General features: G+C 37.2%; 1 protein-coding gene across 9 annotated transcripts in view; it reads right to left on the reverse strand.

The window, feature by feature from the left end:
* The window catches only part of LOC130931667 (xaa-Pro aminopeptidase 3-like), a 97,250-nt gene that overhangs the window by 13,210 nt on the left and 66,634 nt on the right, over positions 1 to 17,406 (reverse strand). For 6 of the 9 annotated variants that reach the window (XM_057860615.1, XM_057860614.1, XM_057860613.1 and 3 more), the window contains exons 20-26: positions 16,283 to 16,393; positions 11,542 to 11,598; positions 11,202 to 11,279; positions 11,005 to 11,072; positions 9,965 to 10,115; positions 4,208 to 4,468; positions 3,960 to 4,125 (exon numbers count right to left, since the gene is read on the reverse strand). In XM_057860615.1, the coding sequence (XP_057716598.1) occupies positions 3,960 to 4,125; positions 4,208 to 4,468; positions 9,965 to 10,115; positions 11,005 to 11,072; positions 11,202 to 11,279; positions 11,542 to 11,598; positions 16,283 to 16,393 (892 nt within the window). The remainder of the gene's footprint in view (positions 1 to 3,959; positions 4,126 to 4,207; positions 4,469 to 9,964; positions 10,116 to 11,004; positions 11,073 to 11,201; positions 11,280 to 11,541; positions 11,599 to 16,282; positions 16,394 to 17,406) is intronic. The other 3 variants (XM_057860616.1, XM_057860619.1, XM_057860618.1) reach the window with 1 other exon arrangement.

A 17,406-nucleotide genomic window follows, 5' to 3' on the forward strand; every position in this document is an offset into this window, starting at 1 on the left:
GATTTCATTCGAACATAAAAAAAAGTAAAAGATACATACGTATTAAGAGTGTAACGGTACATGTAATAGTATTGAACCGTTTTGGTACGGGGTAGTCGGATGTGTACCGAACGAGTTTCTGACGTAATATAACCGTTACTTTTCGAGGCTGTGAGTCGATCGGGTTACAGTTTCTTTGTGTAGATTATATTTACCCTGGCTTCTCTACTATAATGAGGACCAACACGGTAGGACAGTCCAGAAACGTCAACGGCGCGACAACATGGCCGCCGCGAAAACGCGGTGAAACGCGGGCGTTAGAGTCAATCAGCCAATGCACACCAGTCGCAGTGCGGCCGCGTGTTAGGTGCGTCCCAGAAGCGGCTCAACGCGACGCAGGCGAAAAGAACGACAGAGTTTATTATTTGACGCGAGACGTGGCCCTCCTGCGTCAAGACTAGAGCTGGGAATCTTTGGGCACCTAACGATTCGATTACAATTACGATTCAGAGGCTCCGATTCGATTATAAAACGATTATTGATGCACCCCCCTCCTTTTTTTTTTTTTTGATGTTTTGTACATTAGTTCCAAAATTGTTCAAAAATACTCTCAGGCTAAACCAAACTACTATTTCAGTATCAAGTTAACATATAGCAGTAAACAAATACAAATACAAAAATAACACTAAATAAAAAACTCCAGTCCCCATTCTGTATCAGCAGCTTTAAACTACATTCAATTAATTTAATGTTGTGAATCAACCGTAAAGTTGTTAAAATTGCTCCCGTTATTTCATAATTTCCCTTTTGTCTACTTTCGACATGTGAAAGTTTTAAAACTATTTTAAAGATAGATTCAAGTCAATATTTTACCGATTTAGGAGTATTTTAGATAAAAAGTTAATTAGGTTTGCTTGGAAGGTTCGCTACAACAGCCTTGCAGGGAAGTGTACTGCTTTAAGACGGCGGCCGTTTACTAACGCCCGCATCTAGCTTTTTGTAGGTGTGCTGCTAACGCTACCGAATCTATATTGCATCTAGTCCTATATAAATGATATCTACCGTAACATTATGTGGATGTACTTTGTAGCAGCTTTTCGGCAGCAGTCAGGTATGTTATTGTGTTTTTTTATCTCGTGGCATGAGTTGAGCTAGAGCCGTGAGTTGAGCATTGGCATTACCCGAGAGGCCGGGTAATGAGAAGCATGATGTTTAGCTACTCTCGCTCCGTTCCTCATTGACCGCGGGCGCGCTGAGTGTGTTGTACTTTCGCTTTACTTGGCATATTTCAGTAATCGGAATTTAGATGTTTGTGAATCGTTCTTGAATCTTCCACGGCCGAATCGCGAATAATCTAAGAATCGGAAATTTTGCACACCTCTAGTCAAGACTACTAGCTAGGATCGGGCAGGAAGTCACTCGTGTAATAATACGGTGGATCCGGTCGATTTTCAAACTAATATGCAATCGTAAACTACTTTTTGAGTGCATCAGATCTCTTGACTGGTAGATCGGGGCACAGTTGACTTGTCTTTGTTGATTTACTGCTGTCTTCTCTGCTATAATAATAACCAACACGACCCCGGGGTCAATACAAAACCATCCTACCACAACAAAACAAGTAGGAACTAATATTCACATAGGAACTCAAGTTATACAACATAAAATATACAATATAAATGAATACTACATCACATTTGTAAAATATAAACATAAAATAAAATAAATAATAGCCCATTTAAATAAAATAAATTGAAATGAGCTAAAACACCTGTAATTAAATAATAAGAATAATACATACATCCTGCTTACACAATTAAATGTATTAATTTCTGTGTGGCGCTTTAACTTGAGAAAATCCACCAATAAAGCTTTTTGAAAAACGTTCATAAGAAAAAAAAATGTTTCAGTAAGGCATTTCATTTGTAAAATACATGTTAAAATCTTTGTCATTGGGATTGCTTTTCTCTTTAGCACAGGACTTCTTTCTTTCAGAAAGAAAGCTGACCAATATGCGGAGTCTGAAAGGCAAATTGTTGTTGGATTATCTTTAAATACCCGCTACTTTTTGAGCAGAATTCTAGCTTTGTATAGGCTAATGTTCCTATTGTTGAAAGCACAAAAATGTGTAACAAACAACTAGCACATTTATATTTTGCATTTTGTTTTTTTACTGTACCGAAAATGAACCGAACCGTGACCTCAAAACCGAGGTACGTACCGAACCGAGATTTTTGTGTACCGTTACACCCCTAATATGTATAGATTTATATATACGCAACATAAAACCTATTTTTTCCCCTTTGTGGCAGCATTTATACTCCACTACCAGCAGTCTATCCAAAACAAGATTCTGTTCAAAAAGTGTGTCTGTTTACACTGGATAGTTTTAGTTTGCAGCACTACTTGTGCTACTACATTGGTGGCAAGTCAGTTTAATATCAATTTAAAAAATTAATTCAATTTGAGAAAAGCTGTCATAATTGTCAAATAATAATTTTTCACCAAATAATTAAAAATATATTAAGTCATACTGTTTATAAAATGGCTCATATTGAGACATTTTTTTCCATATCGCACAGCACCAGTCAGAAGCGTAGCTTTTACCCCAAAAGAGCAGCAATGAATTGTGACTGGGAAGCGGCACAGCACCATGCAGATTTAGCTGCACTAACAAGCTACTGTTAAGTTTGGAGTGATGCAGGGTGGCATATCAATAGGGATGTCCCGATCGGAAATCTGGCCGATTGTGCCATTTTTCAGAGGATCGGAATCGGGTTTCCAATTTAAAATATTTATGTTTTTCTTAGGGCTGTCAAACGATTAAAATTTTTAATCGAGTTAATTACAGCTTAAAAATAAATTAATCGTAATTAATCGCAATTAATCGCAATTCAAACCATCTATAAAATATGCCATATTTTTCTGTAAATTACTGTTGGAATAGAAAGATAAGACACAGGATGGATACATACATTCAACATACGGTACATAAGGACTGTATTTGTTAATTATAACAATCAATCAACAAGATGGCATTTACATTATATTAACATTCTGTTAAAGCGATCCATGGATCGAAAGACTTGTAGTTCTTAAAAGAAAAATGTTAGTACAATTTATAGAAATTTTATATGAAAACCCCTCTTAATGTTTTCGTTTTAATGAAATTTGTAAAATTTTCAATCAAAAAATAAACTAGTAGCCCGCCATTGTTGACGTCAATAATTACTTACACAATGCTCATGGGTGCTGAAGCCTCAGTCGCACCTAAGCGCCAGCAGAGGGCGGCAAAACTCCATAAAACACAATTAACAAGTGAGCGTTTCACTGTACCGTCATTTACATCTGTCTAAGCAGGGCATCTGCGTTAATTGTGTCAAATATTTTAACGTGATTAATTCAAAAAACTAACGCCCATTAACGCGATAATTTTGACAGCCCTAGTTTTTCTGCTTCATGCTCGTACAGCGCCACAGCCTTTCACCCACCCTCCTGTTTAGCAGTGCGGCCAAACTGTCCAGCTTGCGTTTGGTACTAAAAGTTAACAATGATTGACAGGTTTGTAGTTTTGATCTTGCCAGAGAAGCTTGGTAGCTCTACGATCAAAGGCACAAATGTATCAATCATCGTTAAACTTGCATAAGTGTGCTGTGGCAACTCATTGTGTTGCTGAGAACAGCAGCGTGAGCGTCAAAGTGTGAGTGGATTTGAGTGGACTCACTCAATGAAGCATGTAATAAAGACAAGCATTTCTGTTCGTTATTTTTGTTTAAAAATCATTCGCATTATGAAGGTGGCATGGTGTGACAGTAACATGTTTGAAACTTTTTTTCGGTATCGGATCGGGACTCCGTATCGGCAGTTTGTCAAAAACTGGTGACTTGGCCGCAAAAATATGCGATCGGGACATCCCTTCATATACTGAACGGAATATTTGTCAGATTTTAGTGCAATTTATTTGAAAGGTTAAGTATTACCTTGTAGTCATGGACAATGCGCTCAGCGACCGCCTTGTCCAACATCCTCTTATACCACTCTTGCAGTCTTTTTGGCTTGGGGATCTTCTGGTCCGCAGGGTGACAGTGGAAAATGTAATCATCGCCCTCACTGGGAGGACACGCCCAGATATGACCTGTTGTAAACCTGAAGCAGTAGAATTTTCAGTTACAGAGGATACTGCTTTGGATTTTTCTGGTTTTCTCTAGGTCATTACAACTTGATTTACCCTAGTCTCTTTGCATATTCCAGGTAACCAAGCAAGATCTCATGATAGACAGCGGTCCTGAGGTGTCGAGGTTTAAAGAAGTGAACGCTGTCCAGGTAAGAGATATACACTCGTCTCTGGTTGGGAGGGGGGCAGTCAGAGCCGTACTCTTGAACGTGCATTCCAAAAAAACACACATCTGCGCCATCAATGTCCTCAAAAGCAAACAAGGCTTTCATCCTGTATGGGAAAGATTCTGACATCTCGCCACTGTCCACAAACCTGGTAAAAGAACAAATAAAATGCAGGGATGAGCTAAATTAGCACAGAGGTCTACTTTGTAATATTCCAGCTGCAGCTGTTAATGCACATACGGTTCATTACTGCACTGTTGGACTTAATCAATAAACCAATTTGTGTTTAACAGGGCATTTACGCTCTTGTGTGAAAAATATGTCAAGTCATTAAGTCAACAAACTCCCCAATCTATCCAAATTCAATTAGGTAAAGCTTGTGTTCAACGGATGACTTTTCATTTCTTTTTCATTCACACAACTCTATGGGAAAGATGGATTGATATCTAAATGGGCCAACACAATGGACGTATCATTAAGCCACGCCCCCTTGGAAAACTGACAACCCAAGGCTCAGTCAAATTCTCTTAGTGACAGTGACTGAGTGAACGAACGATTTATGGATGATGGCAGGAGTTCAAATTTCAGAATTTGCACTACTAGGTAGTTAATAGACCTGTTTTTTTGTTGTTGTTTTTTTAAATGAATTTTGTCTAAAAACAGACAGAGAGGGTTGCAGTATGCAGTGGAATGGCCATAGTATTAACCCTCTGGTGCTAACGGTCAATAGAGTGGACAGTTTCTGAATGGTACCTTTCACTTTAATGCATTGGTTTCTATGGTTTAACTGCACAGCAACCTTAGGAGTGGTCTATGCCGCCATACTCTATTTAGGTCAATTCAGTGGTCAGTTGGTGTAATTGCAAGTACAGATATCCTCTGAATCCAAGATAGCCGACAACAACTGGCATATCCTGTCAATACTTCTATGCCCGAAGAGCTACAGTGGTAAAAATAACAAATATTTTGATTAGGGCTGTCAAAATTATCGCGTTAACGCGCGGTAATTAATTTTTTAAATTAATCACGTTAAAATATTTGACGCAATTAACGCACATGTCCCGCTCAGAAAGTCTTCTGCCTTTTGGTAAGTTTTACAGCAAGGCTTTTTGTGCTGTCCAACGAATGGTTTATTGTTTTCTTGCCAGTTCATTATGGCTGCACGACGTCTTGGGCTGATAATGTTGTGCTTATATGATCCTTGGACAAGATTTATCCGTAAGTATGGTTGTTGTAAAGAATGTACATATTATGTTAGTAAGCGAAATGTTATATTTTTTGTATGAGACACTTTTTGTTTATGTTTAGTGAACCTGTATAGCGTGTTAAGCTAACGTTGTTGCTAATGCAATGCTTGTGTACTTTTATTTTGTAGTTTTACGACGGTCTAAAGAGGACAATGGTTTGAGGCCATTTTATTAATAAATCAGATGAAAAAGGAAGAAGTCTAATTATTAAGGCGTCGTTCACTAGTTGTCTAGCTTTGGAAAAAGTAGACGCTTCGGAGTGAGGACAGCATAGACAGATTTAAATGACAGTAGAGTGAAATGCCCACTACAGTCCTTATGTACCGTATGTTGAATGTATATATCCATCTTGTGTCTTATCTTTCCATTCCAACAATTTATTTTACAGAATATATATGTAATTTACAGAAAAATATGGCATATTTTATAGATGGTTTGAATTGCGATTAATTGCGATTAATTACGATTAATTAATTTTTAAGCTGTAATTAACTCGATTAAAAATTTTAATCGTTTGACAGCCCTAATTTTGATATACAGTAACATCTTGGGAAAGATAGTATCTGTTTGGAATATGAAATATCTGTGTATAATACATAGAAATTTACAATGAACTACGGTCCAATGAAGTGGACATCATGCATCCCGCAGTATATGTTTGAACACAAATCACATAATTGTGTCACTGCTTTTATGACTGTTTTTGTTATTAAGTTAGTATGTAATTATTATAAGCAATTAATTTAAAGTATACATTTTTGTGCAGATTGGTTGTAGTTTGCATTACCATATGCATTTTATAGACTTCAAAGCAACAAAGAATAAGGCAGTTTACAGGTCCAGTGATGATGACAGTAGTGACAACAGTGATGATGAGTGGCTGCCAGACAACAACAGACATATTGGTACTTAGGTGTGGAAACACAACTTGAAGTTTCATTGGTTTTCTTATTCAGGCCTATAGTGTTGAAATATCCCAAAAATCGTTGAAATGTTTATCAAACCATAAAAAGAAACAAGAGTTTCTGTATTTACAATCGAACGCAAGTTAAAAAAAAAAAAAAAAATATATATATATATATATATATATATATATATATATATATATATATATATATATATATTAGGGCTGTCAAAATTATCGCGTTAACGCGCGGTAATTAATTTTTTTAATTAATCACGTTAAAATATTTGACTCAATTAACGCACATGTCCCGCTCAGACGGTATTCTGTCTTTTGGTAAGTTTTACAGCAAGGTTTTTTGTGCAGTCTAACAGCGAACTCTTGTGGTCGCTTTGCAACATGGTTTATTGCTTTCTTGCCAGTTCAGTATGGCTGCAAGACGTCTCGGGCTGACGTCTACGTTGTAATGTTGTGCTTATATGATCCTTGGACAAGATTTGTCCGTAAGTATGGTTGTTGTAAAGAATGTACATATTATGTTAGTAAGCGAAATGTTATATTTTTTGTATGAGACGCTTTTTGTTTATGTTTAGTGAACCTGTATAGCGTGCTAAGCTAACGTTGTTGCTAATGCAATGCTTGTGTACTTTTTTTTGTAGTTTTACTACGGTCTAAAGAGGACAATGGTTTGAGGCCATTTTATTAATAAATCAGATGAAAAAGGAAGAAGTCCGATTATTAAGGCGTTGTTCACTAGCTGTCTAGCTTTGGAAAAAGTAAACGCTTCGGAGTGAGGACAGCATAGACAGATTTAAATGACAGTAGAGTGAAATGCCCACTACAGTCCTTAAGTACAGTATGTCGAATGTATATATCCATCTTGTCTTATCTTTCCATTCCAACAATTTATTTTACAGAATATATATATATAATTTACAGAAAAATATGGCATATTTTATAGATGGTTTGAATTGCGATTAATTGCGATTAATTACGATTAATTAATTTTTAAGCTGTAATTAACTCGATTAAAAATTTTAATCGTTTGACAGCCCTAATATATATATATATATATATATATATATATATATATATATATATATATATATATATTTTTTTTTTTTTTAAATAGTAAATTCACTGTTTTATGTCGAGTGTGCGGATGCATGGAACCCACTGGATTGGACATGTCTAACTTCATGTAAAAAAAAAATTTTTTTTTAATCATTTGGGGGGAAAAAAAAAAAAATTATGTTGTATGTTGTTTTTATGTTTTATAAAACATTTTTATGTTGTACGTAGAATAAAAACACTTTAGAAAAAAGTCTTGACCAAGGATTCCATAATTTATGCATCAGAAGGTTATACTTTACAGAGGGGACCATTATTATAATTGAGGCGAAACGCTACCACTTGCATCTGAAAAATGAGAAACCCCACAGGCCGAACATCTAGCTAGCTATGACGTTCGCTACTTCGTAACGTTATGTCATGTGTTCTGTCAGGTATTTCCCCCCGATCAGATTTTGTTCCAGAAACTTTTGTGGCGATAAGCGGTTTTAAATAAACAACTTAAATCATAAACATACCATATTTATTTATTCCCCCCCCCATAGTTTGGCTGGGAATGCGATTTATACTCTGGAGCTACTTATGTGTGAAATTATTAACACGTTATCAAATCATTTCACGTTATTTTGGAGTGACACTGATGGTTTGGTAAACTTGTTAGCATGTTCTTCATGCTATAGTTATCTGAATAACTCTTAATAGCTATGTTATCCTAACATACCGGCCACGTTCGCATTTCGTTGTTCATGCATCATGTAACATTATCATACTGTACACTTATTCAACATGTTGTTCTCTATTGTACTTTAATTTTAAATTGCCTTTCAAGATGACATATCTGTTCTATGTGTTGGATTTTACAAGTAAATTTCCCCCCAAAATGCGACTTATACTCTGGTGCAACATATGTTTTTTTTTTCCTCTTCATTGCACATTTTTGGGCTGGTGCGACTTATACTCAGGTGCGACTTATAGTCCGGAAAATACAGTACATTTGTAACATGAATATGTTGTAAATAAATACTCAAGACATTAACTCATTCACTCCCAGCCATTTTAACCGGAGCAACCTCCTTCGCTCCCGGCCGTTTTACAGGATTTTGACTGATTTTGCAAGGCCCACAGAAAATTCTGTTCTATTGCTATATAAACATGGAACCCACCAAAAGAAAGATTAGACTCTTCTTTCAGCAGAAAAAAAGTTCATATCTTTTTCCATTCTTTAGAAATCAGCATTAGAAAATAGCTTAGTTTGACCTATTTTCCAATTTCTGATGAAAAAAACAGAAATTGAGCTTTTTGTAAAAGCATACATTTCAAACATAACTGACTTTAACACAGCTATTTTTCGCTTTTGTGACATGCCAAACATCTGAATAATGCTTCGTTCTACAAAATAACAAACAATAAGACAAATAGAGCTTTTGATTCCAAAGTAACAATTTATTTACACATAACTAAACTATTGAACTATTTGCGCACATAACAACGGGTAAGGCTCTCGGCTGCTCCCGGTTGAAAGAGGTGGCTCCCAGTAATGTGATGAGTCCGGATCAAGATCGGTCTCACTTTTTTCATCATCTTCATCGTCGGTTTCAACCTCGGGCTTAGGAGTAACGTAACATGAGCTCCGCTGAACGCGTGTGGAACCTGACGCTGCTGTGCCCGTTTCGGCAGACAGGGTGAACTTCTCTCTCATCACCATCTGTCTCATCCAGATAGAATTTTAAAAAATCCTTCTTTGACGATAGTTTCGTTTTCTTTTCAAAACACTCCTCCAGTGTCGTTTGCCTTTTTTCCCCCCGATCGGTCCACCTTTTTCTCACGCGTCTTCACAAGATCCCTCCAACTTCAGTTTCTGACTATTTTTCTTCACTTCCTTTCTTGGCCCGTGACGAGTTCTTACAAAATGCGCTACTGCCCTCCAGTGGCCACTTTTATTGCTTTAAAATGGGTTTTGAGCATTGTGCATTGCAGTTTAGGTGCATCAGGACCTAGAGATGCCTCTTGTCAAAAAAAACGTAAAAGAGGTAGAAATACCTTTTTGGGACACTGAAACAATTAAAAAGAAAACATTTATACGTTTTTGGGAGCAAATGAGTTAATGGTGAGAGCGGCGTGCAGTCGAATTGAGCACAGCCACAGAGCGACTGACAGAGCCTTATCTTTAGCTTGCATTTGGCGAGCTTTCTTTTAGGCTTTGAAAAAGGCACATAAAAATTCCTCCCCCCAAGCTTTCAGGGTACCTGGTGCCGGAATTACAATTATTAAAATAATTTTAAAGTTAGAAAAAATATGTTTTAAGTCCCGACCACAAAGTACATTCCAATGCAACTTTAACAGTCTTTCAGTTGGTGTCCAAGTTTTCTGATTTGAGGGCGTGGTTTAGCGATAGGTTCATTAAAAATATGTGCAATCGTACCTGGACTTCATCCCTGGTTTGACCTCAACCACTTTGTCAGATACATGGACCACACGAATGGTGACCTCGCCAGCCTCAGGATGGTTTTGCCGTTTGATGTAGTCATTCACTCGTGTCTCCAAATAGCTTCCGAGCTTGGTCTGGGGAAGTCCTAGGGAAAAAAACAGCAGGCAGTTTAAGGTGGGTCAGGATTGTATAGGAAGTTATTTAAAACCTTGATCTGATGACTCTAGTCAAATTTAAGGGTGTGACAAAATATCGAAATGGTGATATATCGTGATAATTTGTATCACAAAAAATTTATCGATATGCTCCAGCCAAGAATCGAGGTATCGTTTTAAAAAGGTGTCAATGTCTAAAAAATAAAAAGGAACTAACAAGTTGCTACCAAAATCTTCCACCATAATAGTGTCTCAGTTAACTCTAAGGCTGCATTGACGGTGTACGACGCCGAATCCATTTAGACTGGGAACGTTCGAAACCAGAGCATTCACATTCAATCTGTCCTATTTTCGGGGCATTTACAGGTCATTTCCTGTTGCGTTTGAGTCACTGGGTGATTCTCAAGTCACTTCCTGTTCTGTAACGCAAAATAAACAGTAAGTGAACCGTAAAATACCCCAAAATCAACAGGAAGTAACTGAAAATCAACAGGTAAATGACCTTAAATAGCCCAAAATTACCTCATTGCCTGGCATTGGCTGCCACTGACGGCCATTGACGTTCAATCCGTTTGAAGTAGGAGGGAAGGCAGCATTCGCTACCACCCTCCCAGTTCAAATGGATTGGACGTCTACTAGTGATAAACTATTCCAATTCACAACAGACGCTTGTTTTTCTGTTTATTACTTGTTTGTAGAATATTCTAGAAAGATTTCCTGACCAATGTATCGATAATCGTTGTATCGCCATATCGTCAGATCATCGTTATCCTGAGCTTTGTATCGCAAATTGTATCCTATCGTGAGGTACCAAGAGGTTCCCACTCCTAGTCAATCTAATGCCTACTTTGGCATTAGATTGCATGACATCAAACTTACTTTTAGCTGCATATTTGTTCTCTTTCCGTGTTTTATTGGCCATCTTGAGACAGTTGCTACACACAAAGCTGTTTAAGGAGGAAGGGAAAAAAAAGGCAAACATTATATCCAGTGACCAGTCCATAAAAATATACAGTATGTATTTGTACAATGGAATGATTTTGAATGAGTCTATTATATTTGTCACATTTGCTCACCCCGAGGGCCAAATGGTTTCATTATGTAGGACACAGATCTGGTGCATTTTACGACCACAGTCCGTACATTCCACAAGCCTGAGTGAAGAGGGGAAAAAAACAGACAAAAGATGGAGGGCAATAAACCATCGGTTAGGAGAGCAATACAAATTCACAATTTTGCCCTGAGCATAAACAAAATTACCGGCCTTATGTGTTTCATTATTGCTTTTGGGAGTTAAATAGAGGCTCAGCCAGATGATCACCATACATCTTTAAGTCAATACTGGCTCGTGATTATAACATTATTGGTACAGCTAAAAATTAGCAGAGATTGTAAAAGGGTAACAGTGGGACTTACAACTCAGGGTCAAGAGTGTCATTCTTCTTTCGCTGGAATTGATCTTTGTTGATGGACCTGTCAGACAAACCAGGAAGCCTAACATTAAGCATAGTCCAGTGCTTTTACAAATTCAATTGAATCCTTCAGGTAGCCCACCAAATAGTGCTGTGCGATATGAACAAAAAAAAATCTATCATGATATAGGCCATTTTATATGCATCAAATAGTGCTGCAACATAAACCATTTAGTGTAAAAAGCAGCAGCAAAGTGGCATTAATTTATTTTGCTCAAATGTCTATTTACCTACTAATACTTGTGACTGTTTTGACTTTTAAGACTGCTGTATATAACCCTTTGAATCCCAAGCTCACACCGTCATGATCAATCACGTGAAGTCCTTAAAGCGCTATAAAAAAAAAAACATTTTATATAGAGCGCTGCAGTGAACATAAGATCGTTTTAATTTGATGGTATAAAATATGTTTATCCGTATATGAGCAGAGGTACAGAGAGTAGCCAAAACTTTTACTCAAGTATGAGTAACGTTACTTCAAAATAATATTACTCAAGTAAAAGTAGTCATCCAAAAAATGTACTCAACAAGTAAAAAAATATCCAGTGAAAAGGATATGCAAGTAATGAGTAACATTTTGATTTCTGAGTAACTGCTTACTTTTGTTTGATTTTTTTTTTTTTTTTTTAAACAAAGTTTTTTTTTTCCCTCAGCACAAACTTATCTATATGAACTGATGTTATAATGAAACTGTACAATAACCCATTACATAACAATATTAAGCCAAAGGGGGGAAAAAAATCATTAAAGAGAGGGGAAAAAAACAGTAATGAAGCATTATTCGTCCAAAGAGCATGAGTGCCCTGCCCTCTAGTGGAGAAAATAGGGATTAGTTTGAGTAGTGAATACTGTAGTTCCTTCATAGTTACCATTATGAAATTAAAAGGATCATCAAGGACCCGGTTTTCCGTGGTCAATCGGTGCCAAATAAAAACTGAGAGTTTTAAATCTACGATTTTGATTCATGTTGAGGGCAGCACTCTATGTCAAATACTACATTTGTTACCGTGCTTTAAAGACGCGTGATTGAACAGGCTTGCGTGATCATAGAATGGCAAGGTTGCGTCTGTTTGGTGTAATGGAGTCGTGTGATTATTGTTGGGACGTCTCATTGGCGAAATTAGTAGCGCTACTCTTGGCAATAGCATTTCTAGCAAAAAAAATTAAAAACCTAATATGTAGAATAAAGAGGGAAAATGTAATGACCCTTGTGTAGCCCAAAGTAGCGGAGTAAGAGTAGCGTTCAAAAATCTACTCAAGTAAAAAGTATGGCTTAGTAAAACTACATAATATTGTTATTCTGTATGGGTTGTTTGTGTTGTTATTTTCACTTGTCTTATATGCTTTACTCATATACGGTTGGCAGGGGCATCCAATTTACTAACTAGGGGACATCATGAGGCCAATTAGTAGTACTCCTATGGCATATGTAATGCAATCATTGTGGCAAGCAGTGCAAAACGAGCATTGCACGAACAGGTCTATTTATGGCAATGATAACGATACACATGTAAAATGTAGAGCTGGGAATCTTTGGGCACCTAACGATTCGATTACGATTACGATTCAGAGGCTCCGATTCGATTATAAAACAATTATTGATGCACCCCCATCCTTTTTTTTTTTTTTAAATGTTTTGTACATTAGTTCCAAAATTGTTCAAAAATACTCTCAGGCTAAACCAAACTACTATTTCAGTATCAAGTTAACATATAGCAGTAAACAAATATACAAAAATAACAGTTAATAAAAAAACTCCAGTCCCCATACTGTATCAGCAGCTTTAAACTACATTCAATTAATTTAATGTTGTGAATCAACCGTTAAAGTTGTTAAAATTGCTCCCGTTATTCCATAATTTCCCTTTTGTCTACTTTCGACATGTGAAAGTTTTAAAGATAGATTCAAGTCAATATTTTACCGATTTGGGAGTATTTTAGATAAAAAGTTAATTAGGTTAGCTTGGAAGGTTCGCTACAACAGCCTTGCAGGGAAGTGTACTGCTTTAAGATGGCGGCCGTTTACTAACGCCCGCATCTAGCTTTTTGTAGATGTGCTGCTAACGCTATCGAATCTATATTGCATCTAGTCCTATATAAATGATATCTACCGTAACATTATGTGGATGGACTTTGTCGCAGCTTTTCGGCAGCAGTCAGGTATGTTGTTGTGTTTTTTATCTCGTGGCATGAGTTGAGCTAGAGCCGTGAGTTGAGCATTGGCATTACCCGAGGGGCCGGGTAATGAGAAGCATGATGTTTAGTTACTCTCGCTCCGTTCTTGATTGTGCCGAAGACCGCGCGGCGCGCTGAGTGTGTTGGTACTTTCGCTTTACTTGGCATATTTCAATAATCGGAATTTGGATGTTTGTGAATCGTTCCCGAATCTTCCACCGCCGAATCGCGAATAATCTAAGAATCGGAAATTTTGCACACCTCTAGTAAAATGTCAATAGGAAATTTGACATTGTTTTGACGATCTATAGCGTCATATCATACAGCACTATCACCAGATATAAGTCAATAGATATCTGTTCTTGTAGTGTGACAAGGTCAAATACTGGAGGCATTTACATATTAAAGAACAGACAACAATCTTATCAACTGCATCGCAATGGAAAGAATTTTGTTAATAAGATGAAAAAAAAAACAAAACAGAATTTCATTTTTCCGATGTATACTAGTGGAGAAAAAAAAGGTAAAGCCAGTGTGCTCAGAGCAGACATTTCATCAATGCCAGGACTAATTCAGCCAAACCCCAGTTTGCTCATGCTTCCTCATGACGTCAGTTATACCCATAGTCAAAATGGCGACTCTCTTAAGCGGTGTCAGTTTTTGTGTTTAACTCACTGGCTGCCATTGACGGTGAAAGATGTTCAATCATGTGGCTCTTTTCGTCCTTCTGCTGTGAATTTAAATGAGTTACTAGTAGATGTCCAATACATTTGAAGTGGGAGGGTGGCAGCGAATGAACATTCATTCGCTGCCATGTTCATTCGCTGCCAACCCAGCGAATGAACATTCATTTGCTGCTAACCCTCCCACTTCAAATGGATTGGACATCTAGTGCTGTAAATGGCAACCAACGAGTTAAAACATTATTTTCTCTAATACCCGAGGTCCAAGAAATTGTCAATTTGCATACAAATACTATGAGCAACGGTCTTTCACATAAATGTGTACCAAATGTTGTCTGACCCTTTAAATATAACTAGCATTCTAACATTTGGGATACGTTCACACCGCAGATTAATTCAGGTCTAGTTTAAAAAAATATATATATATATTTTGCACATATGCAGTATGTACACTCAGTCCAATTCAGATGTTTTCAATCCAACCTGGACCTTTTCCATTTGTAGATATAATTCTGATATGTATCTGATGCCTCTACATTTTCTGCAATATGAACGCTCATCCATACACATCAACATGAGTTATACGTCATTAACAAGTGAAATGTCACTGCTGTTTGTCAAAACAACAGACTCGAACAAACAAAGCCACAAAAATATCTTTAATATAAAAAATCTAACTTACTATGTTTAAAAAAAAAAAAAAAAAAAGTTGTCTCCGGGAGCATAAAACCATTAATCGATTAACTCGATTAGAAGAAAAGCTTCGAATCAAATTTTGCTGCTTCGAGTATTCGTTTAATTACATTGGTCTTCGTTTAAGTAGATCGGTGTAATGTTTGTTTTGAAAGTATTTGCATTCCTTTTTTATTTGGGTGGACACACTGCCCTCTAGTGGCAACAGTGAATATGACATAACTCTTTTAACATGGCTGAATCCAGCTGCTCCCTGTTAAGACCAACATAAGGTATGGTTTTTTTTTGGGCTAATGTTTTTTAATGCATTCGTAATTTAGATTATAGGTATCTTTAGCTATTTTTTGCGGGAATATGTGTTCGACCGATTTGTTAAGAGCATTGTTAACAAAAAAGTTAGCATTTTATAGCATTTAAGCTAGCTGACTTTTGCTATGCAAGTTAGCCAGTTGTTCTTTTGTTGTACTTACATCCTCATTTATTTATCTTTATTATAAGTAAATATTTTAATTTATTTTTAAATCAAAGTGCAATTCAGCATAGTTTGAAGAAACACTTGGGAATTTTATTCTGTAATGCTCTTTTGAAAGTGCAATCTTAGAAAGCCTTTGTTTTACATCTCCTAAAATTGATTCTGCAACCTATTAAGTGTTCCTCATCCTATTACCAGATTATTCGAACTAACTAGCTGACAGATTAATCGACCAAATAAAATAATCGATAGCCGCAGCCCTACATAAAACCCTCAAAAGTTGTCACAAAAGTAGCAGCTGAGACCTCCAGAAGGGACCTTATTTACTTCTGTAAAAACTGCGACATGGGACGTGTCACAATGTGCATGTGATGTAATGGAGGTGTTCCTTTCACACTGCAAGTCGCATATGATTGTGCAATATGAACAGCTACACAAAAAACATCGGAATTAACAACAAAAAAACCACATTGGGCATCATGTCCTGCGGTGGGAACGTAGCCTTACAGAAACTTGAAACTAATACGTATAACTGTGATGAGCATCCAGTACTGTTATTTTACATATAGTACATTACACAATATAATATTCCAACAACCAACAGTAGTAGAGGACTGATGTTTATGTGAACAAGTTACTTCAAAACTGAGGAGAGAAACTCACGTCTGAGGTTGGGATGGGTCGTCACCCAGGGAAACGCTCTCGCCCTGGATTTCGTTGAAACACTTCTCACAGAAGTGGTACCTGTCAGCAAGAAGCCCATATTTTGGTGAACTACACCGTTCGCCATCAGCACAGCCAATCACAGAGAGGGCACGAAGAAGCAGCCGCCAATCAGGGCAGGGCAGGACAGGCCGGGGGGCGTACACACAGGAGGAGGCAGAGGGCAAGGAAGGTCGTCGCCAGCAGCCAATCGTGATGCAGAAGTGTTGTGTGGGCAGGTGTTTTGATTTTGAGCGTAAATTTCGGAGTGGATGATTGGTCACACCAAAGCAGGCCAATGCAGACATCACAAGCGTTAAAAAAAAGGGAGGGAGGGAGAGAAGGGAGGGGTAGGGAAGGGAGGTCATAATGAATATTAAAATAAGCGTGAAATAAATCATTACAGATAAGAAAGTGACAATGGAGGTATTGGGGGTAGTGGGGTTGAGGGAACATAGTGTGAACAACAACCAACAGAGGACAGAGAGCCAAGGCAAAGCAAAGATTAGCGTCACACGTTCAGTGGTCAACAACAACATTACAGCAACATGAGACCACTAGGAGCTGTGGAGGAGGAAAGGGCTCAGTCTCCAAAATATGAGGATGGATGAGACGAACTATTTCAGGTTGAGCAACAAGCAGACCCATCATCCTTTTAGTTTGGTTTACAACAGTGGTTCTCAAACATTTTACAGCAAGTACCACCTTAAACAATACGTCAAGGCCAACATTAAAGGAGCCATATGTAAGAAATACACTTCAATTATTCATTAAATGGCCATAATATTTCAATAGACATTAAAGAAACATCTTTTTTGTAAATATTTCTAACACAGTTCTCAATGATAAAGCCAAGATTTTCCCATTTTAAGTCAACTGTCAGCCAGTAAAAGTTGTTCTGATTCTGTGTTTACAAAGAATGCCCCGCCCTCCACCAATTGGCAAATTAAGAGATCAGTTCTGTCGTAAGATAGATTGATTAATGATTGGTCCGATTATTGGTGCCAATATTTAGAAATTTGACGTATATATGCATTAGCTTTTTTTTTTCTTTTTTTTTTTTTTTTTAATCCAACCGGCCGATT

The sequence above is a fragment of the Corythoichthys intestinalis genome, chromosome 16 (assembly GCF_030265065.1).
Source record: "Corythoichthys intestinalis isolate RoL2023-P3 chromosome 16, ASM3026506v1, whole genome shotgun sequence".
In the NCBI taxonomy this organism is placed as follows: domain Eukaryota; kingdom Metazoa; phylum Chordata; class Actinopteri; order Syngnathiformes; family Syngnathidae; genus Corythoichthys; species Corythoichthys intestinalis.